Raw genomic sequence first — 27283 nt, forward strand, 5'->3', positions numbered from 1 at the left:
AGGAACATATAACACTCCAGTGCTATGTAAAATTGACTAGAATTAGTCAAAGCCATTATATACAGTAGATTTTGTATCCAGGAATGTAAACAAATCATTAATGTTTAATTAATTAAATTTTAGGAAGATAAGGAGAATTAAAAGCTGAAAAACAACATGATCTAAATATGAATTATTATACTTATGTGTCAGAAAGAGGAGCCTAGGGTCTATACCCAGAGGGGGACCTGTCAACAACTAAGAGAATGGAAGGAGAGACAGAGACATGGGAGAAGACCATGACCTTCACTGTCAGACAAGATGCTGAGTGAAAGGGAGACCCAGATAGCAAGAGGGAGATGGAGAGCAGGAAAGAATGAGGGAGAGACTTCAAACCCTGTGACTCCATGCCTTATGACAGTTATCTACTGGGACACATCACAGCTTCACTCTGCTCCTGAAAGAAACTAGTTTTAATGCAACTGTTTTACTCTACTATTGTCTATTGTCTACTATTTTAATTTAATCGTTACTATCCAGGGAACATTATAAAAATCACATTCCTACAATCTTCTGAAAATATGTAATAGAATTAAGATGGTTTGCTTTAATGTGTTCTAAAAGCATTTCTCATAAAACTTTGCCAGAAAAAAACTAACAAGGGAGAAAATTATTACAGAAAACAGAAAATTGTATTAACTAAAGCTGCATGCTGTTCCAAGGCTGGATGTTACTGCGAATAAAAGCATTCTCATAACACCCAAAAAACCCCAGGAACCTGAGAACTTTTATAGGACATTCAGTCAAGTTCAGAGGACTCATAAGTTCTGCACTGCTTTGAAAACATCTGCTATAATAAAGATATTAATAATAATATCTACTTATCATTCATTCTTTTATCCTGGACAAGGTCATTGGATCCAGAGCCTCCCACGAGAAGGAAATTCACCCTGGATGGAACATCATCTATCTCTAGGCAGCATCTACATTTACACATAATGGCAGTTGAGAACAGTCAGTCTTCCTACTGCTATGCTTTTAGGAAATGGGAGGAAACCGGAGAACCCAGAGGAAACCCAGACGATCAACTGGAACACTGACTGAAACACAGGATACCGCATCTGATGTTAGTGTCTGACCTCTAATGCTCTTTAGGCTAAAGGAACAAATCTCCACACACCTTCCCAAAAGAGTGGAGGCTTTTCCCAGCAGCAAAGGGAGGTCCAGCTCAGGAGTGGGATGTTCAACAACTAAAAATGTCTATGATGGACATTTGCTCACTTACATGCAGTGTTTTTGAATATAGGTATCAACTGAGTGACAGAAAGATACAGATTAGTAGCTTTATACTGAAAGCATCCACACACAGTAACAGCACTAACACAGGACGAATATATCAGGCAGGAAGACATGAGACTGCTTCACACTTTTCAAGGCCCAGCTCATGCAGAGGAGCAGAGTTCTATTCTCACTCGACCCTGAGGCTATGCAACTGATAATGTGCAAAATCCAAGCTGTCCTATGAATTGTGACGTGCTGCTATTATATTTTTCATTTTTTTCCCTTTAACTGAATATAAGAGAGAGAGAGAGAGAGAGAGAGAGAGAGATGGCTGCACAATGGTAAAGAACATGGAGCAAGACCAAATAAGAGAGAGAGAGAGAGAGAGAGAGAGAGAGAGATTATATGCAGGTGCAGGACTGGCGGCCAAGCTGTTGGAATGTGTGGTGTGTGTTCACACTGCCTTCACTTCCCATCAAACCTCCCACTGTTTACACACACCACGGCGCTTACTCTCATCGTTTTCCTGCTTGAAGACAGCTTCACGCTCACTGTGAACCCACTGCCATCACAAAGACTATTGGTGTGAACACAGTGCATGGCACGGGGCTTTACACGAGCGGAAAGCACTCCTCTCCATGACAGCATTCCACACAGACCTTTGCTCCAGTTAGCCTTCAGGGAAACCTGGAGCATGTTTTTGTGTGAGAGTGAAGAGTGTGCATGTGTGTGCAGGGGGGGTGGCTTATGATGATACAGGAGGTGACAAGCAGCGTTTTCTGTGGCTTCCCATGAGAGCCAAGTCACGCTGACAGACATTCAGGTGACCAAAAGTAAGTCACGCTACTGTCAGTCTCTCTCTCTCTCTCTCTCTCTCTCTCTCTCTCTCTCTCTCTCTCTCTCTCTCCTTTCCATCTGAATCTCCAATCTTTCTCGTTGTGACCCCTTTCTGTCTCTTTTCTTCCTGTCTTCCCTTTTCTGTTTTCTGACCTCATACCTGTATCCCTGTGCCTTCCCATTTCTGTCTCTTCGTTTCTTACTTTCTGCCTCTAGGGAAGGCACTGGAAGCCAGTCTACATGTCTCCAAGTCCAAAACACACACTCCTAAAATATGCATTCAAATAAAGTCCTAATGCACTTATGTTAATTCCATTGCTGAGAGCCTGATTTTTCTTTAAAGACTGATTAAAATAAGACCTGGTTATAAGTCTGACTATCCCATCATCACACACCTTCACTGTGCTGAGATTTTAGCATGTCTAATGTATAGTCAGATCAATCTCATAGCTAAAGCAGAGCACACAACTAACCAGTCGTGGGGCAGATGAGGCCACTTCAGCCTAATCTAGAGCTTTTTTGTGTTTCTCTGCTCAGCCAAGAAGCTTTACTTTCACTGGCCAGCATTGGCAACTCGAGCTCTCAGCAAATTAAAGTTCCCGTCTTCAGACAGTCATGGTTGACACTTTTGTTCACGCCAACAGACCCACTGAATACTAATCACAAGGGGCTGTGAAATTTTCATACTGATTTGACATGCATTAAAGGCATAAGTGTGTGTGTTTGTGAGGGTGATCGTAGCAGTGGATAGAGAAAGGAATAATTCATCATGTCTAATTAATTCTTCTCAGTAACAGGAGGGAGCCTGTCATTTCCATACCAAGCTCCAAACTTGGGAGCGCAGTTAAAACACAGAGAAGGGCGAAGAAGAACTCCAAGCATTTTTTTTTTTTCGAAACCACAGAAGTCATTGTGGTTTATTTGAAGTCCTTTGTCAGTTTGGTTGCCTTTCACCCTCCCAGCACATTAACGTTTGAATAAAAAGGACCGTTCGTTGACCACGGATACTTTTTAAGCCACATTTTAAAACTCTTTTATCCTGCTGTCCACAGTATAGTGTGCTAAAAAGATATCTTTCCAAAGTGAACTGAGTAAGAACCCTATCCCTAAGTCCCTAACTAGTAACGAGAGTGAAAGTCTGACACCTTACTGATGACACGTGTGAAAGGGTTTCATGGGATATAAAAGGGTTTCAGCACTTTTTAGATGATTGTAAAGGACATGTGTGAAAGATATTTCAACACTAAACAGCAATAAATTACTTGCCAGAGATCACAGATCTCCCACTAATGACTAATTAAGCACTCAAACTAATGACTGATATCTAAGACTATCAAATTTTGCTAACACTAGCTAAAATGGTGGCCATTTCCTTATCCATGTTGAACGTTGTTTTGTTTTTTTATTTTATTTTTGAACTTCCAGTCTAAAAGCAGCTATTGATTTTCTTTTTCTTTTAATGGCTGCATGTTCTCACTAATCTATACCCGCTTTGTCTTGCTTGGTTTGTTCCCTGAGGAGCATGTTTAGAGAAAAAGCCTCCATTGATCAAATCTTAGACAAAAATCTGCATTTTTTATTCTTTTCATTAGCTTTTTAATTATAGAGAAAGCACAACCTTTCTGGTATCACAATACAATCCTTTTAATCTAACAAATATGCTTTACTTACATGTTATAATCCCTTGTTGCTTAGCATGAGCCGTCAGTCATCATTTCAGCATAATCAGAACTGATGAATATTTCATCTAAGCTGGATCTTAAAACTCAATAAAGCTTTAAAAAAAAAAAGTCTTTGCTTCTATTCATCTACCTCTAGAGAGTCTGTTAATTCAGACTCAAGCTAGGCAGAGGCATGCTGTTAAAACTAATTTCATCAAGGGCCCAGGCATGAAAGCACCTTTAGGTTCCTAAACATTTTATTACCTAGTTGACAAACTGGAGCTGGCTCTTCTTGTGTTAAACCTCAAAATTATTGCAGTTATAGAGATTATAACAGCCAGAATCCTGATTTATTGGCCAAATACACTCGAGCAGGGGTTCTCAACCGTTCTCACTTTAACTGTAATAAAATCCACAGGGCCACACGATACAATATTTTACAAACATAAAGCAAATACTCAAATAATACACTCCTTAAATATGCACGGTAACATTTAGACGAAACATTGGAGGCTTTGTTTCTGAACAATTCACTCACAGAACTCATTTCTAGTCATTACATTCAAATGAACATTAATTTGATGGCCGCATGTAGATAACTAAGAGAACTTATGACTAAATATACAGTGAGGAGAAATAATTTTTGTTTAAGTGTCTTTAGACGTGAGTCTCTGTGCTTCTTATTTAGCAGAGGAGATTAGCGTGGGATGTAGGAATGGATTTGAATACAGTGCAGTTTAGTGCTTGCTGTTCTTTGTGTAATTGTCATTATGTTTCTGCTGCTTTCAAGTCGTCCTCCAAATTTTACCAAGAGAGTGTTGTGAAATCTTGTGTGGTGAACCTGTCAGGGAGGTTTATATGTGTTCCCATAAACCTTCCAACTGCATATGATCAACTATCTGACAGGGAGGTTTATGGCCTTTGTCAGGGCTCTGTAACTTTTTTAAACTTGTTTAATAATGATGTTGTAACAACAACAACAACAACAACAACAATAATAATAATGATTATGATGATAAAAAACTACAGTATAATAATAACGTTAATAAAAAAATAACGATAACAACAAAAAATAATAAGTATGATGATGATTATGATAAAAAACTACAGTATAATAATAACATTAATAAAAAAATAATAATGATAACAATAACAACAACAATAATAATAATAATAATAATAATAATAAGAAGAAGAAGAAGAAGAAGAAGAAGATGAAGAAGAAGAAGAAAAGGTCCCTGATAACTGTAGGAAGCACCTAAAGTTATCAGGGAGTTGATATCAAAACTATTGCGCAGTAAGTTAGAAAACATGAAACGCAAAACACAGTGCTGTCAGTCAAGTCAGAATCATAACTTTACAACACATACAGTTCCACTTCTAACCTCTGAGCTCTATTTAGCACATCAAATCTGAATCCCTAAAGGCCTATATAAATAAATGAGTGAAATAAATAAAGAATATAAATATTGCTTTATGCTAATGCTGAACTAGCTCTGCAAATCCGGCCTCTCTCCTGACATGCTGTAGGTCACGTAAATGCTGAATGATCAATAAATCAAGATATTTCCTAAAATAAGCAGTCAAATTATTCAATACAGAAGGGCAGCCGCAATAATACAATAATAACAATATATTTCCACACTGTACCATATCACACACACAAACAAACACACACACACACACACACACACACACACACACACACAGTATGTTCTCCTTAGTCTTACGTGTGTGTGTGTGTGTGTGGAATAGTAAGAAGGCATGTTCACTAGTATTGCTGCAAAGTTAAGACCTGTGACAGTGTGACAGCGACATTAGACGTCAATGTCAACCTGTGCCGTGGTGTCACAGTGAAAAACACCTCATTTGTGCCATAATTAGCTTAAACGCTTTGAGTATGAAAAATTCATGATAGCTTTGGATTTTTTAATTGAGGCAGCATTGTGCATTAATCGAAGTCATTTAAAAAGCCTTCTGCTGCACACAGACGGAAACTGAGAGAGAGAGAGAGAGAGAGAGAGAGAGAGAGAGAGAGAGAGAGAGAGAGAGAACAGATCAGACTGCTAATTCATTTCCTCTTCATATTAATTTGGACAAATATATCAAAATGTAACAGAACTCAATGAGTACAAGCAGAAAAGCAGAACAAGGGCTGATGGAAAACTATATGACTATATCAAGGATGTTAACAATAGCACACACACACATACACACACTTTTGTAGAAAAGACCATGATATGATCACAGAACATTTGAAGAACAGAGAAAATAGGTATCATCATACTTATTTATTAGGATCCATCAGAGCTTTTTATTCCTGAACTTTCCACTCAGGCAGATGGAGATTTAATTCACTGTGCTTCTATTAACAGCACTTCCTGTTTTTATTCAAAGTTAGTGAGTTTTATATAAACATCTTTAATTTTTAATTTTAGCTGTAGTGCTTTCATCCATCTATCAATCCGTTCACCCATCCTCTATCTACACCACTTATCCTACTGGGTCCCAGGGAACATTCTGGACAGGATCCTGTGAACTTCATGTAAAAAAAAAAAAAAAACACACAGTATTATCAGTATCCCCCTGGATATACATCATGAATCCTATCTAGAAATCAATGGATCTGAAACCAATCCCAAGAATGCTGGGAATGATGAGGGGATAGTCCCTGGATGGGAGGCCAGTCCATCACAGAGCACACCCTGCACTCACATACTCACACGTAGTGGTGATTTAACGCAGCCAAGACAACCTACTGCCCTGTTTTTGGGAGGTGGGAGGAAAGCAGTGAACCCAAAGGAATCCCATATGAGCATAAGGAGAACATATAAAACTTCACACAGACATTAACCTGAGCTCAGGTTCCAACCTCAGACCCCGGAGCTGCCTATGTACGTTTACAGATGTAAATAAATGTTTGTAGTTGGAGGAAAGGAATCAGAATAATAAAGAGTTATAGATGTAAAAATACACAAATATAAAGCCTTGATGGAGAAGATTTTACACTAACTGAATAACTTAAAAGAACATTTCTTGGCCTGTTCTCAGTGTTTCATCATGGTACATCAGGATTTTGAAGGAAAAGCACCGGATTAATCAGAGTCCAGCCTTTTCCCCCCATTACCTTTTCTACTTCTTTTTAAAAGTAAGTATTTAAGCTCTTTCACACCAAGAGCCGGGCCAAATCAATGCGCTCACATCAATATACCATAGCCATAAAAAAAACACAATTTAACCTGAGCAGATTTCTCTCATTGATTAGTCTGAGGACAAAGAAGCAGCCACACCGTGTACAGGTTAATTTACCGGCCCGAGTGTGTGAATGACCTTCCCTAAAAGCTAATTACAACCACAAAAGAGGACCAGGATGAGCTACAGTAAAGAAGCACAGATGCATCGCAGCACATAGCGATTCATATTGATTCATATCTTTCAGGTGAATCTGAGATTTGTGTGGCACATAGAATACATTTCAAGCAGAAAAATACATTTTGTTGCCTCTGGGCTTTCATGGGCTTGTATGAATTTCACATGTATAGTGAACTTTTGTGCCACTTACGTTCTACCCTTTAACCATCTACCATGAACGGCTCTGTTTACTTTTCTGCAAGGACAAACGTACACATAAATGCATTAACACTATGGAAGAATCCAAGAGTGTAATCTAATACACACTCTCCCTCATCTTTTCAGTGTCCGCTATATTGTTACGCTCGCCGCTATCTCCACGTCCCTGCCGATGTTCGTTCAGACGTTAGACGTTCCTACGACATGAGGATGATGAGAGAAACACAAGGAACACTACACCTGGCTGAAGCTCCCTGTAGCTGGCTCTTGTTAGATGCTTTTATTCTAGGACATAAAGATTAAAGCGACATGTTCAACATGTCTGGCTGCATGATATCTGAGGCATTTTTCCCCCTACTTCTTTTTTTCCATTAGCACTTATATTCTTTTACTTTACAAGTCAGTCGCAGACCCTGGGGAAGTTCTAGCTAAAAAAAATTCCAGCAGTTAACAGTAATAGTCTACAAAAACCCTCCCATCTCATTCGGTGATAATCGTATCCTATTATATTATAGCACATCACACACCTAATCCCAGCACCCCAGGGGAAGTTAATGACCGTATGTCTCTTTTCAATGCACATAAAGACAGGATTCGATGTAGTCCCTCTCTGATTGACTGGTGCATCGTTTAACAGTGAGGAAGAGAAGTTTTCTTGCCATTTTTCCTCCCAGTTTAATCGTTCAGGAGCTTACCGGATGTCAAGAACTAATAGGTTTCTACAGGCAAGAAACAATGCTATTAAATCAGTGTAATAGAAAGTGCTGCAAACTAAAACTTTAGGGATTTTCAAGGCTGAAAAGGAAACCATTACTTCTCCAGAAGCGCTTAAAAGCATTTCGGAGTAAACTAGAAGAAATAGACGCAGTGGCGAGGCTGCAGAGGAACAGCCTGTTCTCTCTCTCTTTCTCTCTGTCTATATCTCTGTCTCTCCAAGCACGTATGGCCCTGTGTGTGTTGGCCCAGAGCGCCGGCTTCATCCATCATTACTATACTGAATCATCTCCCTGTCAATATCCCTCACTGCAATACATTACTGCCATGTGGACACTGTTAGTGCTAATGACATTCAGCAGTCCCCTTGGGCACAGAGAGAACGATGAGAAAACTTGGGCCAAGTAGAAATGCCATATTGTATAGGAACACATTTTCTTTTACATATGCATCCCTAAGCCCGTCGGTGCTGTTGCCATGGCAAATAATGAAAATGGAGAAGAAAGAATTAATAGAAGCATCCGTAAGAGTCTTAAAAAATCCAAACAGATCCGAGCGAGCTATGCATCAGCTCTTCTTGTCTCGCGATTTAATCATCTTATATATCAGCTATTTTAATATTACAGTGGATTTTAGTGTTCTACAATAAAAAGAGCTGTGTGTGTGTGTGTGTGTGTGAGAATGCAGCTGGGTGTTCTGATATTAACTCCCTGCCTCCCTAATAAATCAGTCCGACCAGTGTGCTTATCTCTTTTTGACACTCCGATCAATCTAGCTTTTAATCCCGAGCGCGCTCACACTGCTCCACACATCAAACACACACCCTCTCGCTCATCGCCGGCTGTGTGTATCCAATTCAAAGTCAAAGCCACAGAATGGGGGAGAACTGATCCAGCAGACGATACACACCAAATAAGACAACAAAGCGAGAGCTGTCTGATGCCATCTAACACACTATTAAACATTCTCAATAAAGCAAAAAAAAAAAAAAAAAAAAAAAAAAGTTTGCTGATTTGTGGATGAGATATTGAACATATGGGTGAAAGATCATAAAGCTCACATGTTGCGTCCATATCAGAGTCTACAGAAAGAGACTATTTTCCTTTCAAAGGCTACAGGTAGCGCTGGAGGCATTAGCAGCTGGAGGTAGAATACAAAAGCAATAATTCCACACAGTACGGAAGCACAGATTAACTGACCTCTTAACTGACCTCTGAATATTTCCTGATGATTTGATTTCCTATCTATCCATACGTCTTGCAGTTTTCCAGGATTATTCTCTTCTTTCTGTTCTTAGCTAAGACCCCTTTGAAAGTCATTGTGTTCTTAATAAATCACATTTCCAACAGCACTGAATAAGTAAGCCTGCAGCATCTTGCCTCACATCTGTTTTTATTTGTTTGACTTAAGCTTCTGAAAGCTTTTTCTTTTCTTTCTTTTTTTTTTTTTTTTAATTCTTCATGTATTCCTGTTTTAAAATTCCTGATTTCAGATGAGTCAAATTTTGCTGAAAATCTGTACATCTGTATTCGTGAACACAGGAAAAAATAACATATTTGAATAAACAGTAGATGCTTGTTTTTTTTTTTTTTAATGACATTTTTAAGTGAATTTCTAAAAGATGAACATTTAAATAAAACCTTGAATTTCCTAAATGGAAATAAATGATGGTGGTTTACAAAATATTTCAGTGCCTTGAATTGAATTGTTTTCAACAGTCCATTACTCAGAACTCAATAGCTTTTCAACTTTTGGCTCATGTCTGACTAGTATGGTATTTTCTGGCTGAGTAATTTAGTCTACATAGTAAAATGAAAACAAAAACACACTCACATGGGGAAAGAAATGACAAAAAAAAAGACCGGCTGTTATTTGTAGAATAAAAGTCTGATTTATTTTGTTGATCTGTACATAGAACAAGAGTACTTGGACTGCAGCACATACACAATAAACTGATGCTGACCAACTACAGCAGCCGTGCACCAGAGAGGAGTGAGAGCGGTCAGTGAGGAAATGCTTTGCTTTTCAGGCTGTCTCCCTAAACCTGGTTTATTACACCCAGCTGTAGCCTACTGTTACAGCCCAAAACATTTACAGAGATTCTCTACTGAAACCAAGTGCACTTTCCAAATCATTAGCTGAGACTCAGGCGAGATTAAAGAAACCGGCGAAACCTGCCAAAGCCCTTGTCTTCTGATTTTCACGGGATGTGCATCCTAAAGGTAAGGACATGGAGCATGTGCACTTCTCTATCTAGAGAGATGATTCAGACAAAAGCACAGTGTGTGTAAAAATCACCACTCCGACAACACCTGCCACTCAAAGAAAGGGTTTTTCACAGTTGTATTTAGAAGACATTCTCTATTGATTCTGAAAAATATAAGTAAGTACATATACATAGATTTCTAGATATTTGTTCAGCAGCAAGAACAAGAAAGATGAAATGAAAGGACAGATTTAAATGTGACACGGATGATTCCAGATAAAGAGTGGAGTCTAGTTCTGAGGTTGTTCAGGACGGATTTCAGTCATACCACCAATATGCAAAACCAACATCTTAAAAACAGTGAGGGGAAAAAACAAAAACAAAAAAAAAAACATTTACAAAAACAAACAAACAAACAAACAAAAGAGACATTTTGGGGGAAATGGAAATAAAAAGAGGGAGATAATAAAATGAATATGTACAAAATCTCTAGCAATTGTGTTCATAAAGAATTGACCATTTGATAAATTTTGCCATCAGTATTTTAAGAGACATTGCAAATAAAGTGTCTTTGGGAGGAAAAACCACTTTGGCAAGTTATATAAACTCTTTAAAATACACTGTACTGTATTGCAATATCTAAAATATTTTCTAAATATAGAATTTCTTGCTGTTTTGATGGTAACTACAGTGGAACTTGAGAAGTTCATTGCTGAGGACCACGGTACACTGCCCAGTACCATTCAGGTAGATCGACTGTGGAGATTAATAAACTCCCTACAGCATTTTTCTGCTGTTAATGAAACTACACATACTGTTATCGTCGACGCTCGTCAAACACCACGCACAACTGTCTACGAGTATGAATTCAACAAAATGTCATGGCATGGGTGGTGTGACTAGTGAGACGCTTCTGTCCTGATTTCGTTTAATATCAAATAAAAAAAAAATAAAATAAAATAAACTGGTTTTTGATCATGTGACACTGAATGACATCCACCACAGTAAAAAAGTAGCACCGTCTGAGGTAAATGACACGTGTGCTGGTAGCACCATCAACCAGAAAAATACAAAACAAATATGGGAAAGACAAAAAAAAAAAAAAAACAAACAAAAAAAAACAACAACAACAGAGATTTACATCACAAATGACATCGACAGAACCACAGAATTAGAAAGAAAGACTCGCTCCTACACAAATCAGGCAAACTCGGAGGAGTTTCGTATTGAATATACACCGTTAAAAAAAGCAGAAATCAGCTATATGATTTTTAAAATCTACAATACAGACTGATTTATTTACAAATCTGTGCCCGTGTAGAGAGAGGTGCTATGAATGGAGCACATAACTAAAGTGACATGATAAGCCATGAGGTAGGATTCAGATAGTACACATTTCATTACTGCCACAAATCACCTGTCCTGATTTTATAAAAATACTTTCTTTTTTTTCTCTTTTTTTTTTAAATCGCAGTAAAGCTGAGTTGCAAATAAACCGCTCTGAGCTTGGCCCTGAATAACGGTGATCTGGGCTGAGACCTGGAACCTGCTGGGATGAGTGTGAACAGGACATGGACTAGCAGGAAGAGATTGTGTCTAGGCCTGGGCAGCTTTGTCTATATGTTTGACGGGTCCTCAGCATTTCACTCACAAACTGCGTACAGTATGTGGCTTTAAATAGAAGGCCAAATCCTTACTACTCTTCACACACAGATCATTCTTTTCTAACTAGTCTCCCTGTTCCCCTTTTTGGCATCAAAAACAACATCGAAGAAAGAATAACAGAAATGATTAAATCGAAAAATAAAGGAAAAAACAAACAAACAAAAACAATCTGCCTGAAAGAACAGTGTGCACATCTATACTACTGAAAGCTTAATGCTCTTCTAATATGTAATTCAGCGCAACAGCACTAATACAAGCTAAATAGAATTTTGAGTAAAGCAAAACCTCATATTCTGAAAGATATATTTGTATATCTCTCTCTCTATATATATATATATATTTTTTTTAACAAAACTTAAATTTAGCCTATTTTTTTGAGCTTGGATGACTCTGGACCTTGGCATGGGCCAATTCTGTGCAAGTTCATATCAAGCTAAATGATCACTATACCACTTTGGCTTATATCGTATCCACCACCAGAGGAGCTTAAGATTACCCGACACCTACACACACATTCACATATAGCATAGAAACTCTTCTAAAAGATCAATTGAAAATAAAACAGTTCTTGGTTTCATGATCCGTAAAGTATTGGCCTGATGGTGCGGCACAGACACTTTATACTGCTCTTCTTGGCATCCGGATTGTTTTTGGATCTTTAGGGAGCTAAACAGCTCAAAGCTTAAGCACCGCAGTGATGTCACTCGAATGCGTGGACAAAAACATGACGAAGGATGAAGTTCACTAGTGCGGACCAGAGGACCGTTATCAGAGAGGTGTACCGGTTTGCTTTTGGAGCTTTTAAGCATCTTTATGAATACAGTTTCTCATGGCAATATATAGCATATCTGTACATTTCACAGTCACAATTTTCCCTGGTAGGGTTCACAACTGAAGGGAAGTTATGTTTATCAGCCATATTGCGTGTGAAAGCTGCTCACTCGGAGCGAGTGGCTATCAAAAAAAAAAAGAACTGCTTTTCAAGGCAACATTACAGCTGACAAATCTCAATATGAAAGGATGATCAAGAGGATTGTCAGTTTCTTTTGGCTATCGTTTAACATCAGCCAAATTAAAAGCTGGTGTTTTCCAGTGTACCCACAGAGCCATTATCGTTTATAGCACATATAAAGTAAGTGGGGCAACATATAGCACACAGCACATCGACACACACACAGAGGAAAAGTTCACAGAAAAATAGAACCTTGAACCATAATCCATACAATAACGCTCTATTCTGTCAATATTACACCAACATAGAGGTAAGTTACAATTAAAGTAAATGTTTTACACAGACCTAGCTATGAAGCATAAATGGGATTTGCTTGTTTTTTGTTTTTTTTTTTTCAACTTTGGAGTTGTAGAAAAGTGCTAGGTTTTTTTGATTAGCCACTGGGGAATAAAACCCTTAATATCACCAGTAAGATCCATATTTGCCCATCATTATTATGACATGGCCTTTCTTAAGATTAAAGTGCTGTCGTATATATGGTGACTACATCTGTTTCAATTATAAGCACACTTCCAGAAAACGGAACAAATATTGAAATGAGACTCCTTTACAAACGGCTCACAGTGATGTGATAGAAGGAGCACTGTGATAACTGACGATTGTAAATTAGCTATTATAATTTAAAATAGAGTTTGCTTCTTGGACAGCATTCCCTTAAAAGATAATGCATTTGTGACAAGCAAAGCGAAGACCAAAAAAGGAAATGTGAAAAAACTAGGTATGAACGTGAAGTGAAGAAAAGATGGAATCATGTGGATATGTGAAGATTATTTGTTTCAAATAAGAGACTAAGCAGAATAAGGTGCAGCCTGGATCTAGAATATATAGATCCAAATACGTCCAAATATACAATAAAATCTCTCCTCTAGAAAATGCATTAACTAAAAAAGCAAACAAACAAAAAAAAACGTTCATATATTCGATAAGAAAAAAAAACAACAAAGACAGGAAAGTAAAAGTGATGAGACAGGAAGGGCTGAGAGGCAGATTTGAGGTTGATTCACAGTTAGCAGGATGCCATCACAGTTAAGAACTCAAACCTGCAACAAGCAGGCCATTTTAATGCACAGCCACATGAACCGCTTCGTGAAATGCAAAAAGATGAGATATGTGAATGGAGGAAAAAATGAAAAAGAAGGCAAAAGAACGGATGGCATGGCTCACTGGAAGTTGTCAGTTTAAAAATCGCCCCCTCGAATTTCTCCCCTGCAGGAGGTTCAGAGGACCCAGTCATCCTCTGGGGATGCCGTTTGGTTGTTTATGGAGAAAAAAAATAAAATAAAAAAATAATAAAACTAAAACAAAACCCACCACCGACGCGTTTAACACCGAGCGCTACTGACAGCTTTACCCACATCCACACACTGTTTCTGCCATTTTACCACACTCACACACCAAAGTGCAGGTTATGCAATATCAGCTCATATTACAATCACAGCTTGCTATAAAAACACAACCGTTCCAAGTGATTACCAAATCAACAGAGTAAAATCCCTGCCCGGGCCGTGCTCCTCGACCTAACTATAAAATGGTTCTAAACAAATGAGTTGGCGAATACAACATCCCTCTGATCCTCCATGGAACTGAAAATCCCAGTTACACAAGATGTCACGTCGACTTATTTGGGAAAATATTGCCAAAAAAAAAAAAAAAAGCAGAAAGAGACAAAAGCATGTTGTTGGTATGTAAACATATTCCTGTAAATGTGAATTCACTAACATAACCTTAAACTTTAAAGTAACTGCTCTGCTGAGAAACAAAGGGAGCTTGTCTGAGAACACGTCATGTCATTAGCACCATCATCGAATCTTATTGAAGGAAACAGCTGAACTCCCAAATTCTCAACATATTGACAATACAAAAAAAAAAAACCAACTGATTCGAATCGTTCTAACAAATTGTGTCTTACAGGATCAATTAGTGAACAGACTCTGTTGTTACTAAGACACTACAGGGACAAACCTTTTTAAAAGATGCATGTTTGTGACTCACACATCAATAACAGACACAGGAAGAGAGCTACATTCTGTAAATTTCTATACTCAGACTCAAAGCACTTAAGAGTTGAGTTTTAAAACAGAAAGGTTCTTTTCAAGGGAAGTCTTCATTCTTGACTTAGACATTAGGACATGTTCTGACACAGAACACCAGCCGATGTGCCTTACACATTGTTATCTAAACGTGATTTATAGGATCTCTCCTGTCAAAAACAATGAGTGATTAACAACCACATACCCCTCCTCTCAATAGTCCACTGTCACACCTTAAAACCCCCACGTTACCCAAAGCCACTGTTTATTCACAGCACATAAACCAACAAACAGCGCTCATGGTAAGATCTGTGGATTGTGGGTAAAGCTGTCTCATAGCCTCTGAGGTGTTACGGAGTAGGAAATGTTTTTTAAAAAAAAACACAACAACAACAACAAAAAAAAAAAGGCCTCGCTGTGGGCTTCAGTGAAAATCCAAAATGGCAGCGCAGGTGATCAGGTGTAACCTCTTTCCACAGCAGCAGTCTTTGACGTCAACACTGCAGGTCCTACATGCCGTCGTACAGGTTCTCCATCTTTACCGTCTGCCGAATAAGGAGCTTGGACTCTCTCCTCTCCTCGTTCTTGATTGATTTGTTGATATCCATAATTTTTTCACAGATGTATTTGTTCACTTTGGATAGCCGCTGAGTGATCTCAGCGCTGTCGGCTGTTTCCTGAGACACGCGGTCATACAGACACTCTAGAAAGAAAATGTAGATTAAGCCTGTTATCAGCTGGAAACAGAATAAAACAGAATTTGATGTTTTGTTCTTTCTGAATGTGAGAATGTGTTCTTTCTCAATGTTAAATGGATCCACATACCACCTCCTATAAGCATGAGTGGGTGAAAACGTACCTCTCACGATTTTAAGTTTGCTTGGTGAGAGAGGAGGTTTAGGCAGAGCATCTTTCTTCTTCTTTGTTGCGACACCAGTAACACTGCGGTTTTTCAGCGTCTCTGTGCCCCAGATCATAACAGCCAGGTTTTTGGTGAATTTGGAGTCACCCTGTGTACGCTGCAGCTGATGCCACTTCTCCTCCTCCACCCAGATGCCACCACCCAAGTGCACCTAGAGAAAAAAAAAAAAAGAGATATTAGATGCTATTTTGTCATTTTATTTTTGTTATATTTCCGCTGGGAAAATGACGATTTTAATATGGTTCTCTAAAACAGTTTTCAACAGACTTGAACAGAGGTTCGAGAGCTCATAATAACGTTATACTTCAAATGACACAAACGATATAGAGCGGTTGGATTCCTTTAAAAGCACATCCGAATATTATGTTCATTCACAACTCTAATTATAATAATTCAGCATACTGACTACATACCATTAAAATAAATGGATGCTGTGGGATTTGAGAGGTCTGGACTGACTGACTGACTGACTGACTGAGTTGTAGTTCTCTCCAGCTCCTACAGAGATGTATTTGTGCACCTTAACCTTTCACTGAACTCTTCTACGTAGAGTTCACACCACATTCTTTATAGAATTTACATGTTTGTGACACATTCTTTCTGTTCTTCGTTCGTTTATTTTCAGAACAATAGTGCTTGATGGGAAGTGTAAAGTTATAGAGAGAGATTTTCTAAGAACAAAACCCACCCCCATGTTTTAATAACACGGGGTGAAATCTTTTGCAAGGCATGGTATAGCTTGGCATCTGACTTTTCAGTGATCCTATACCATGCACATACAGTCATCTCTCCCCGTTCACTCACTACCCCAGTAAAACTGGGGTAAATATGAACGACGTTTCATAAATACATTCAGGCAGAAAACCACATTTTGACAGACACCAGACCAGAGTGTCGACTTTTAAGTTACACTGTGGAAGACGATGCCAAGTGAACCATCAGGAGGATTGTCACTCTGAGAAGTCTTTAGGCTGGCTTCCAGAGGCCTTTCCACTAAAGTAACTAATGTGTTTTAGGCTGCTGGCCAGCAGACACGTGTTTGCCTACTTTTAGAGGAGATTTGTGTTCTCTGGCTAGCTGTCACTCAGGACAACTCCTGTGGTACAAATAATTAATATGGGCAATGTGCGGGGATGTAAGGCCTAATTTGGTTTTGTTCTTCATGCTTGATCTGAGTCGAAGAAAGAAAAAATGAGGGTGAACACAGGCTGCATGTCTGTTAAACTGCATAGCTGAAAAATAGCACAGTAAATGTTCTGGTTAAAATGCCTACTGGGACATGGGATTCATAGCCAATTAGAGAAAAGTAAAAAGCCTGAAAAGACTACACAGCCCCAAAGCAAGGACTCGGCTCCAGAGGGATACAGAAGCAAGACATTTTCACACACGCATGTGAACACACACACTTACTTTTCCATCACTGAAGGTATAGACAGTTCTTGGGGAAGGGGAGTGAGTGGAGCTAGTGTTGGCCTCCTCTCTGCACATTTCCTGTGGTTCAGGTATCGGCTCCACCACCTCAGCTTTGATTGTCTGAGTGCCGTTATCGTGCATTGGTTCTGTGAGCAGTAAAGCGTTCGACCAATTGTTAATTAAGAGATCATTTTAACATGCTTGTACAGTGTGAACTCAAACAAAGAAAAGCATAAGGAAACATTTTCACATAAAGCCCACATGCACACACACTTTAGTTAGCAGCCTAATAATGGCTTCCCCTGTGCCTTGTGACAGCCTGGTTATTTTAGCTCAGTAAGCTGACTTGGTGGCCAGACATGTTAAGCTCCACTGTAGCTAACACTTTTTAATATCGGTCAGTTTACTGCATTCCTGACCCCAAATTAATCAGACCAGGAACACACACACACACACACACACACACAGCAGCTGGCCTGGACACTGGCCTGGCTCCTTTGGACAATATGTCCTCTTTAAGCAACCAGTGGAAGAAACACTTGTATGACATTCAAACCAGTTTAGTTAAGAGGAGAAATGATTGTAACCTTTTTTTGAGTACAAAACAACAAAAAAAAGATCTAATAGAAGACAATTGTTTAACAATTTGTCTTAAAAAAAATCATGCAAGAGAAAAATACAAGCCTAATCATAAAGTGATCACAAGTTTAAACCCGGCCAACACCCCAGCTATCGGTGGTCAGGAGCCCTAAATGGCTTAATAACAAAGAAAGACAAAAAACACAATTGTGGGAGTCTGAGTGAAGTTAGTGCTCTCCTCCAAATGTCTTTCTCAGATACTCAGCACCAGTTAAAGTGCAGAACTAGAACAAACTTCAGATTATAACTTTGCTTTCTGTGTTGTCCGAATCTTATTCTTGTTCATCATTAACTCTGTATGTTAGTATATGAATATATTACTGTTGTCAGAGAATTCATTTAATAGTGTTCATAATTCGTATTTTATTTACATGCCATAATCTGAATCCATTACTTATCAAATATCTTGGTGAAAGAATATACATATATACACTGTTATAATATTACAGTACACTTACATTTGACTTTTTTAGGTTTGCTTTTCCGACACTGACCTGTCATGGAATGAGTGACAATGCTAAAAGCTACAGGGGGACAAATCCGGCAGGGGAGCTGCGTGTACTGTACATTTTGCAAAACAAAACCTAATAAAAAAGACAGTGAAGGAAGTGACAAGACTGAGCTTTCCCCAGAACATATTCTGTCAGCTGTTTCCTTAAACAAAGGTTGTCATTGTGTACTGTGCATTTGTTGAGAACATACACCAAGCAGTTGATAGGCTGTCCCACAGCTGTTTGTGCAGCTGCTTTGTAACAAATATAGCAGCTTTTTCCCCAAAACCAAATGCTTTAATGTAAATACATTAGTTAAATTTGTCGATTTGCTATTTCAAAATCTCCATCTGTTGACAATTCTTGACTCATACCACCCATCACTGGCTTACCATACACACATATATATATACACATATACATATATATATATATATATATATAGAGAGAGAGAGAGAGAGAGAGAGAGAGAGAGATAAATTCATATGCATTGGAGAAGTTTACAGTGCGTATTGTGCGTATCATTTGAGTGTCTCACCACTTCCCAGCCTCATGAGCAGCACATCCTGCAGACGACGGTTGAAGTCCCGCAGTTCCTTGACTTCTGTTAGCAGGCTGCTGTGCTCCTTGAGCTTCTTGGCCTGCTGCAGCAGCTGTCTGCGCGTTCGGTCCAGCTCTTGCTGCAATCGCCGAACCTCTTCCTCCTGCTGTCTGTAGCTGTGCACTAACTCCTCATAGAGGACACGGGGCACCACCGCTTCTTCCTCCTCCGGCTCCTCCTCCTCACGCAGCTCTTCACCCTCAGCACACGAGCTCACAGCATTTCTTTCCAGACGTGCCACAACAGCTGCAAGGCTCTTGGAGGAGTTGGAGGCCCGTTGATGCTCGTGACAGTGTACCTGCCAGACACAAACAACTTCTCAATAGCACTCAGTGTAGAGCAAACTGACTGTAAACTGTTAGTATAAGCTTAGGTTTAATACACTACATACAATTTCCTCCAAATGTAACAGAACAGAAAGGCCAATTCTTTTGTTTTTGCTACACACTGAAGACAGATATTTACATCTTGTTTTCAACAATACGACACCTTTTGATTAAACAAACCCATTTTTCACTTGTTCATAAATACTGGAACACGTGACTGACAGGCATTTCCTGTTGCTCAGGTTTCCCTATCAGAGACACCTGAATGTCTACTCTTAGTTTGACCCCTGGAGTTCTCTCATGTTTAGACTTTTTTCACTGTTAAAATGACAAACAAACATGAAGACCAAAAAAAGTCTATGGGAGAAAAAAAAAGTTTTGAAACTGAGGAGAACCAGATAACAAACAGATGTGGAGGTGTTGTCATGGCTTGGGCTTGCATGGTTCTTCTGGTACAGGATCACTAATCTATACTGATGGTAGCAGTAGAACGAAATCAGAAGTCTACAGAAACATTCTGCCTGCCAATGTATAGAGAATTGCTTGCAGCACATTGAGCTGGAGTTAATAATATCCATCAGCTTGAATAAAAACCATTAACCTATTTAAAGTGGCATACATTATAATCACAGAATAACCTTAAGTATTACCTGCGCTACCTCCTAGACATTCACATATCGTCGCTGTCGGGCGGAAACCTCGTATGTCCAAATTTGGTCAATTTCATATTTTTTCCACATATCGGTTAGGTCACACACTATTGGTCAGTCCCCACGTGGGTCTGTTATTTTTACAAGTTATTAACCAATCTAAAGTCTTGAAAATAGCTTGAGCGCAAATCTCATAACTCCATTGGACACTTGAACTGTCCACCTCTTCCTCACTCCGTGGGAGAGCTTCGTGGCATATTTCTCCTTAATAAGAGTCGCAACGAATCAACACGTCTTCTGAGGTAAATGTCTTCAAAACACTGGGCTCAAAGAAAAAAAAATCTTGACCCCCACTAGTTCTGGTGCTCGTGTGAGGACAGGAATTTAGCGCAAGACAATCCACTGCAACGCGGACTAAACCCTGTGCATTGCAGATAAGGTACACCGTTTTTTTAATTTCCTGAAAAATAACGGTTTTGGAGATATGAGGATTCCGCCCGACAGCGAAGATATACATCTGCCATATGGTATTCGTTTCTAAAAAGAGCCAGGAGACTTGTGAAGCGCGTTTTGCAGGCTAAAGACAAAATATCCGACAAACATCTCAACTGAATGTGCAGTTGAAAACTCTGCGTTTGTCATTGTTGACTGAGAAATGTTTACGCTTATGAACAGTAGAGATTTTTTAAGGTGATCATGGGAGGGGGCAGTATGGCAAATCATTGTATAACTGCTAAATTTTCTGCTTGTACCACAGTAAATTCCTCATAATGCCAATGTTTCATTCAATATTGAAAGACACTTTGTGCACTTTAGAAATTTATAGTTAGATTTAATGCTGGGGAAAGTCCACGAGACAAAGTATTATCACTTATGTTATAGCAAGAACATAATCATTCCCAAAGTAGCATCCGCATTTCACTAAGTCAAAATAAATAAATAAATACAGTTTGTTATTTTATATAGAAAACAGAAAGACTAATCTGCTCTGTCCTAAAGATTCTTCAGTGCTCTGAAACTTTACAAAGTTCAGACACTTTACGTAAAAGTTAAATAAATGTCTCCTAATAAGAAAACTCCCCCATCAAAGATTAAAGATTTTTTTCGTAGGTCTTTATCTATTTATTGTTAGACCTAGATTATGCAGCCCTGTACTGTATATGGGCTGGTAATACATAAACTATAATGCCTCAGAACATATACTCTAAGGGTTTGAGACAAACTGTCATACAAAAAAATAACTCACACCTTCTGACCCAACAGAATTGAGAATTTAACTGATTCTTGTTTTTATTTTTAAAAAAGTCATCACGATCATAATAGTGCTGCTCTGGTCTGATCTAACACTTGATCGTCATAAATAAGTAACATTTTAAAAACCTAAGTAAAAGAAAAAGAAATCCCATCTTAAATTCCAATCCAAAAGAATCCCATGTTAATTCAGTCATTTTACTCGAAAGCATTACAGAATGCACTGTAAGAGTAAAGCTGCATGCTTGCTGATCTAAAGTCCATCTGATGGATTGGAGCGTTTATTGTACCTTTTTATGTCGGAGTGGCATTCTTTCTTCACTAAAGTGATTATCTATGGCATGTCCTGAATTCCTGGTAGTCATTTTAGGAATTTTCATCTTCTTTTGCATAATACTGTTGTCCAGTTCCTCAATGCTATCTGGGGAAAAAAATGGGATAGGATAAAAGTCAGCAGTGGGTTTGCACACATTGCATGTATAACATATAAAATAATATTTAAATATATACAGTACTGTGCAAACGTCAATGAAATTTATTGCAAAACAGAGGTCTTAAAAAAAATAATAAAATGATTATTATTATATTTGTATAGAGAAACTGGCTTGTAAGTTTCACTGAATACACTGGATAATATGCCACAGTTCTTCTAGAGACTTCTAGAGATTTGGTATAAAAAAAAAACCAGCAGCCTTCACTAAAGACCTTCTTGTATGAAAAGTGGTCGGTTGCATAATAATGTTGTTTTCTTCTTTACTGGCACAGAAACAGCAAACCTATTACATTTGCTGTGGAAAGTAATGTTTGTAAATATAAAATGCTTTTGTACTGACTCGGTAATGCAGAAATACGTCCAGTTTTAGAGGTTTTGGGAAAAGCCCTGTAACATGAGTCCTTAGTAAAAAGCCTGACACGAGGATAAAAACTCTGAGTAAACACTAGACACATTTAATGCACTTAAACATGGGGGCTGGACTGTGTTTATACACGCGAACCTTTTCCTCCGCCCTAAATAACAGAAGTCTAAAGGGAGGCAAGTTAATGTAACACGTTGTGCATGCTTTATTATTATTTTTTGTTTATTTTTAAACATGTCATATCTCTGGACGTTGCTAACGTTAGCATGTTGGCTAGCTACACACCTAGCAAAGACGTTTAGCTTGCAAACGTACGTGACACCTATGCTAACTCTCAAGCTAGCGAGCTAGCTATACATCCATCCATACTCTATCTATCTATCCATCTATCTATCTGTATTTACTGATTCTTGTGCATTTTAAGTTATATTCCTAGTTAACCCGACTAGTTAACGACAGAATAAGAGGCATGTTTTAAACCCTTGCTAATGCCTGAGGTAACCAGGTAAAAAAAAAAAAACACACACAGAGCAAAACAAATGCACGATAAAGAACTGACAAACACGTTCGGTTACTTTAAGAGAAATAATGTCACCACGTAGCAACAGTGCATTAGGATTTCTAGTCTGATGTTTAATCATTTCTCTGTGTTTAAAGTACATGTTAAGAAACAAAAGGGAAAGCAGTGTAATTGCGAACTTACCTGCCAGAGCGAGGATGTGCGCCTTGGCCGGTTGGCCTGTAGCTTTCTCCTCACCTCTGAGCACCACATACACCTTCTGCTCATCAAAATCTCTTTTGTGCACTGGTCTCAAATCTCTCACATTCGCAACGGGTAAAGCGCAGCACCTGTCGTCCTCCAAAAACCTCACAAAAGCATACATTATTTCTCTTTGGTCCAGCACTTTGGGTATGGTTCAGTTTCCCTCTAAAAGAATTAAAAATATAAACACAAAGGGAAATGCCTCTGGGATCGACTAGTTCCGCCTGGTGCACAGCGCCCTCTCTTACTTAGACTCGACTAATCAACACAGAGCTTCTCACAGGGGATCAGTACACCAGGTTGATAACTTTATGTATGCTCAGTGTTTTGTTGCTAGGCTTATTATTGTTTATTTATTTTTTTATTTTTTTATACAAATTGTATTCATTATTTTTCTCAAAGTGACGGAAATCACAAAATACCATTATAAAAGTAACTATTTTTTTTAATATATTCGTTTATTTTGAATAATAATAACAACCCATTTGGCAAGTCACAGTTGATTCAAATGGGTTGAATCCAAAACAAGTAGTCTCTTTTTATTATATAAACTGGATCGTGGTCACACAAAGTTTGTGAACCCATTTTGTGCAGTTGCTCGTCCCGGTTAGCTCTGAATTATCAGTCTAAATTACTGTGTCCTTGTGATTATCAGCATGCAAAGTAATCAAGTGGTCGTTTACTACATGGTCATAACCTCTAAAGTACAATCTGTTGACTTCTTACAGTCTCATGATGTACTGGTTGGTCCACACATATAATCCTCCCTCTTGTATCTGAATACATTTTATATTTTTACCCTTTGTAGTTAAATGTAATAGTCATTGACTCACTTTAACATGAAATCATGCCCAAAAAAGTGGAAAGAAGATGCATGAATTTCTTACTGTAATACCTGGTTTGCTTTACGTTATTATGTTAATACATGTTTCTCATAAATCAGAGGGAGTTTTTGATTAAGGGGTTTCACACAAATACTATTATCTCTTGCACACAAAAATGACAGGCATTTTACTAGTGTATGTTTTGAAATGACTAGTTGTTATTTTAATTCAGCCGATTGTAGAATTTAAAATGTTCCTGTGAATAGACCCGATAGTGAAAGATTAAAAGAAATCTAGAGTTCTTTGTGCTAGAGAAAGAGGGTACCTAGCAATGCATAAAGATCTCAGATAATGTTTTTTTCAATAATCCATCATCTCAATTTCATTCAGTGGGAAAACGCTCTTCACACCAACCGCACATTATCATAATCGATTCATTCAGCTATTGCTTTTGTTCTGCACCAGAATTCACAGAGAAACAGAGATAGAGAGAGAGAGAGAGAGAGAGAGAGAGGTATTCTTCAGGATGACTGGCACTGGCTGTGTGTGTGTGTGTGTGTGTGTTTGTATTGTTTGGAAAAGTGTGACAGTGTCTTTCTCTTTTTATCCCTTCCTTGTTTCTAATAAACTCACACAGGCTACCTGACAATAAAAGTGATCTCACAGACAGGTTGTTGAACACAGCAACAGATTCCTAGACTTGTGCTTTAATACAGAGAGGTGCACATTCGATAAATGGCAGTAACAATTCCGTTCTGCTTCATCTGCCGTAATTGAAAAGCAAGTGATGCAGAACTATGGATGGCACTTCCTTTACACGGTTCTTTTTCTTGTCATTGTTTGACTCAGACTATTGAGTGCTGACCTGTTTTCATGTTACTTCATAGAAGTTTCTCTCTTCTGGCTAAAACAAAACACAGAAGTACAAAGAACATCTAAAAACACATCTAACAAAAAAAGTTACCGTATACTTTTGGTTACCTAAGGCAAATAATTGTCTGTTTTATCTGTGATGCTTGAGAGATGCCAGTTGTCATAGTAAAGAAATATTGAACAACAGGATACAAACGTTTGTGTCAGTTTCAAATTTTCTGAGCAAATAGAAGTATCTTACAAAATTCCCCTTAGCGCTGGCTATGTGTTGATAGAGCAAGGAAAAGGGGCAGGAATGTGACCTGGATAGTTGCTGTGCGGCACAGTGGCACTAGCCTAATCTGCTCCTCAATAGCCCAACTGTCCTGCAGCCCCACTCTGCTCCAATAAGCCTCTTCAGATCCCACGGCTGAGGCATTCATGTGAACCCAAAGCAAAATGAAGTGCCCCAGTGTCCATGTTATGCTAAAGCAGTGTGGAGAGGGCCTAGTCAAAATAAAGCTTGTTCCACTTCTGTTCTTTCTGTCTTCTGTATATAAATCACTTCAAGCACATAAAATGAAACGAAATGAAAGGCACCCAATTTAACATTCCAACTAACGAATAACCAAAACAATCATAAACCATGATAAATGGCCAAATCAATAACACACTACGCAAATCCACCCAAAAAAAAAAAACAGCCGTAGATTGTGTTTCTCCAAAATTCAGGTTAAACTGATGAGATTCAGAGAACATGGAATTCAATTAAACCAAAGGATACAACAAGGGCAGCAGCCTAACAAGATATTTTTACTACCTATAGTTTTTCCTGACTAAAATCTGTTATCTTTCTATCTATCTATTTGTAATCTTTAAAGCATGGACATCAGCGAGGAGACCTGACCCCTATTTGGCGTTCTTATTTATCCCACATATGTTCAGTGGGGTTGAGGTCAGGGCTCTGTGTGGGATGCTCAAGTTCCACTGGAATCTTGTGATATGCACAGGAGCACTGTCATGCTGGAACAGGTTTCGGCCTATTAGTTCCAGTGAAAGGAAGCCGTAATGTCATATTAAAAAAGATATCTAATACAACTGTGTGCTTCCAAATTTGCTAAGTTTTGGGAAGACCCACAGAAGGATATAATTGTAAAGCATCTTCAAACCTTTGGCCATATTTATGCTTTCTTATAGGCAGAAAAACTGTATTTTGCCCTAGACCTAATTGCTCCTGATGTTTTTTTGCCAGAATTTCACAACAGTGACATCAGATGGGTTTTCCCAGATTGGTACACAAATGTATTCCGTTCTGTCATCAGTTCGTTCAAAATGCTGCTTCCTGTCCAATTTATAAATGCAAATGTTTGATTAGAAAGTTACTAAGAAGCTGATTATTTCTAAATCATTCCTAACCAAAGTACAGTATATTGTGTGCTATCTAACATCCCAACACCAGCAAAGGATACAAAACATCAAAACACTTGACACTAACATCTGTTTGTGCAGCCACACACAGTGAGGCCCATGATGGCAACTCATAAAGAGTTTGGCACTGCAGAAGTAGTTTCCGACACTGAGTCAGACATCATGTCCCTCCAATTAGAGTCTCTCAGCTCCCCTCATTCATCTTTATTGGTGATACATTAACCGCCATTTAATAAAAGACATGGGATAATCTCTATAATGATGTGGCTGATGGAGCTGGGCTCCAGAGAGAGGGGGGGTAGCTGCTCTGTGACTAGAATTTAAAAACATCCCGGTGTTGGGTGAGGTGAAATGCAGTTTGCCAAATGAGGATGATGATGATGATGACAGAGGGAGATAAATATGAGGCGCTATGACACTGGCATTAGGCGCAAACATATTAGCCATTAGCACATGGCCAATCAAAACGCTGCACCTGTGCCAGTTTGGGAGAAGGACAAACGATTGCACAGGTGCCTGTGTGTGTGAGCGGCTGTGTGTTTGTGTGCGTATGATCACTGCCTAAGTAAGAGCCAAACGTCTGGCATGCTCAATACCTGCTGCCTCTGCCAGACTCTCTGAAACACGCAGGGGACAGCAGGATCATTTAGAGAGCATTACAAATATGCTTTAAAATAAAGAGTCCAGTATGTTCGGGGAGCGGAGACAGTCAGGGTCGATCAAGAACCGAGCTGTTTGGCGCCTTTATCTTATATTGATAAACAGATCCTCTTTTGTTTAATTGTACTAGTCTTAATTACGTTACTTTATTTTGTCCCTGAATTAGCACATCATGAATAATTAATTGGCCATGACGGCATCAGCCTGTAATAAAAAAAAGTGATAGCCCATGAAATGAACAGCGGCCTCCAAACAGGCCGCAGCGGAGCACCATCGATTACTAGTGTGTCTCCCTGAGACCCTCTGTATGACTGACAGAGAGAGCAGCTGTAAAACTATACAGTGTAACCCCCGCCTCCACCCCCCACCAACACACACATCAAATATTCAGAAGGGTATCATTGCTGGTCTGCCAACCCACCACGTGTCCTCTGTGACACAGCAGGGAGACCATTGATCTTCCTTTAAACGAACAAATGAGCAGTGCTGAACTAGCGCTCAAACTCCAGGCCAGTTCAGTGCTCTTCGTTAGGATCACTCTCACTCCAGGGTTGGCGCTATCGATTCGACCAGATCAGGGAGCAATACCTCACAAGGAACTTTCTAAATATGATTTCTCAGCCGTGTTAGTGGGAATGACAAGCCGGTTTG

The 27283-nt window shown here is 38.8% G+C and overlaps 2 protein-coding genes across 2 annotated transcripts in view; both read right to left on the reverse strand.

The window, feature by feature from the left end:
* Nucleotides 1-27283, reverse strand: part of agbl4 (AGBL carboxypeptidase 4) — a 282596-nt gene that overhangs the window by 45631 nt on the left and 209682 nt on the right. The gene's annotated exons all lie outside the window — the stretch shown is intronic.
* bend5 (BEN domain containing 5) lies at nucleotides 11034-23191 on the reverse strand. The gene is made up of 6 exons (XM_060881928.1): nucleotides 22809-23191; nucleotides 21539-21669; nucleotides 18959-19319; nucleotides 17288-17436; nucleotides 15815-16028; nucleotides 11034-15658 (listed from the first exon to the last, which is right to left on the reverse strand). Exons 1-6 carry the CDS (start codon nucleotides 22987-22989, stop codon nucleotides 15465-15467), a joined length of 1230 nt encoding a protein of 409 aa, XP_060737911.1. The 5' UTR covers nucleotides 22990-23191; the 3' UTR covers nucleotides 11034-15464.

The sequence above is a fragment of the Tachysurus vachellii genome, chromosome 11, assembly GCF_030014155.1.
Source record: "Tachysurus vachellii isolate PV-2020 chromosome 11, HZAU_Pvac_v1, whole genome shotgun sequence".
Lineage (NCBI taxonomy): Eukaryota > Metazoa > Chordata > Actinopteri > Siluriformes > Bagridae > Tachysurus > Tachysurus vachellii.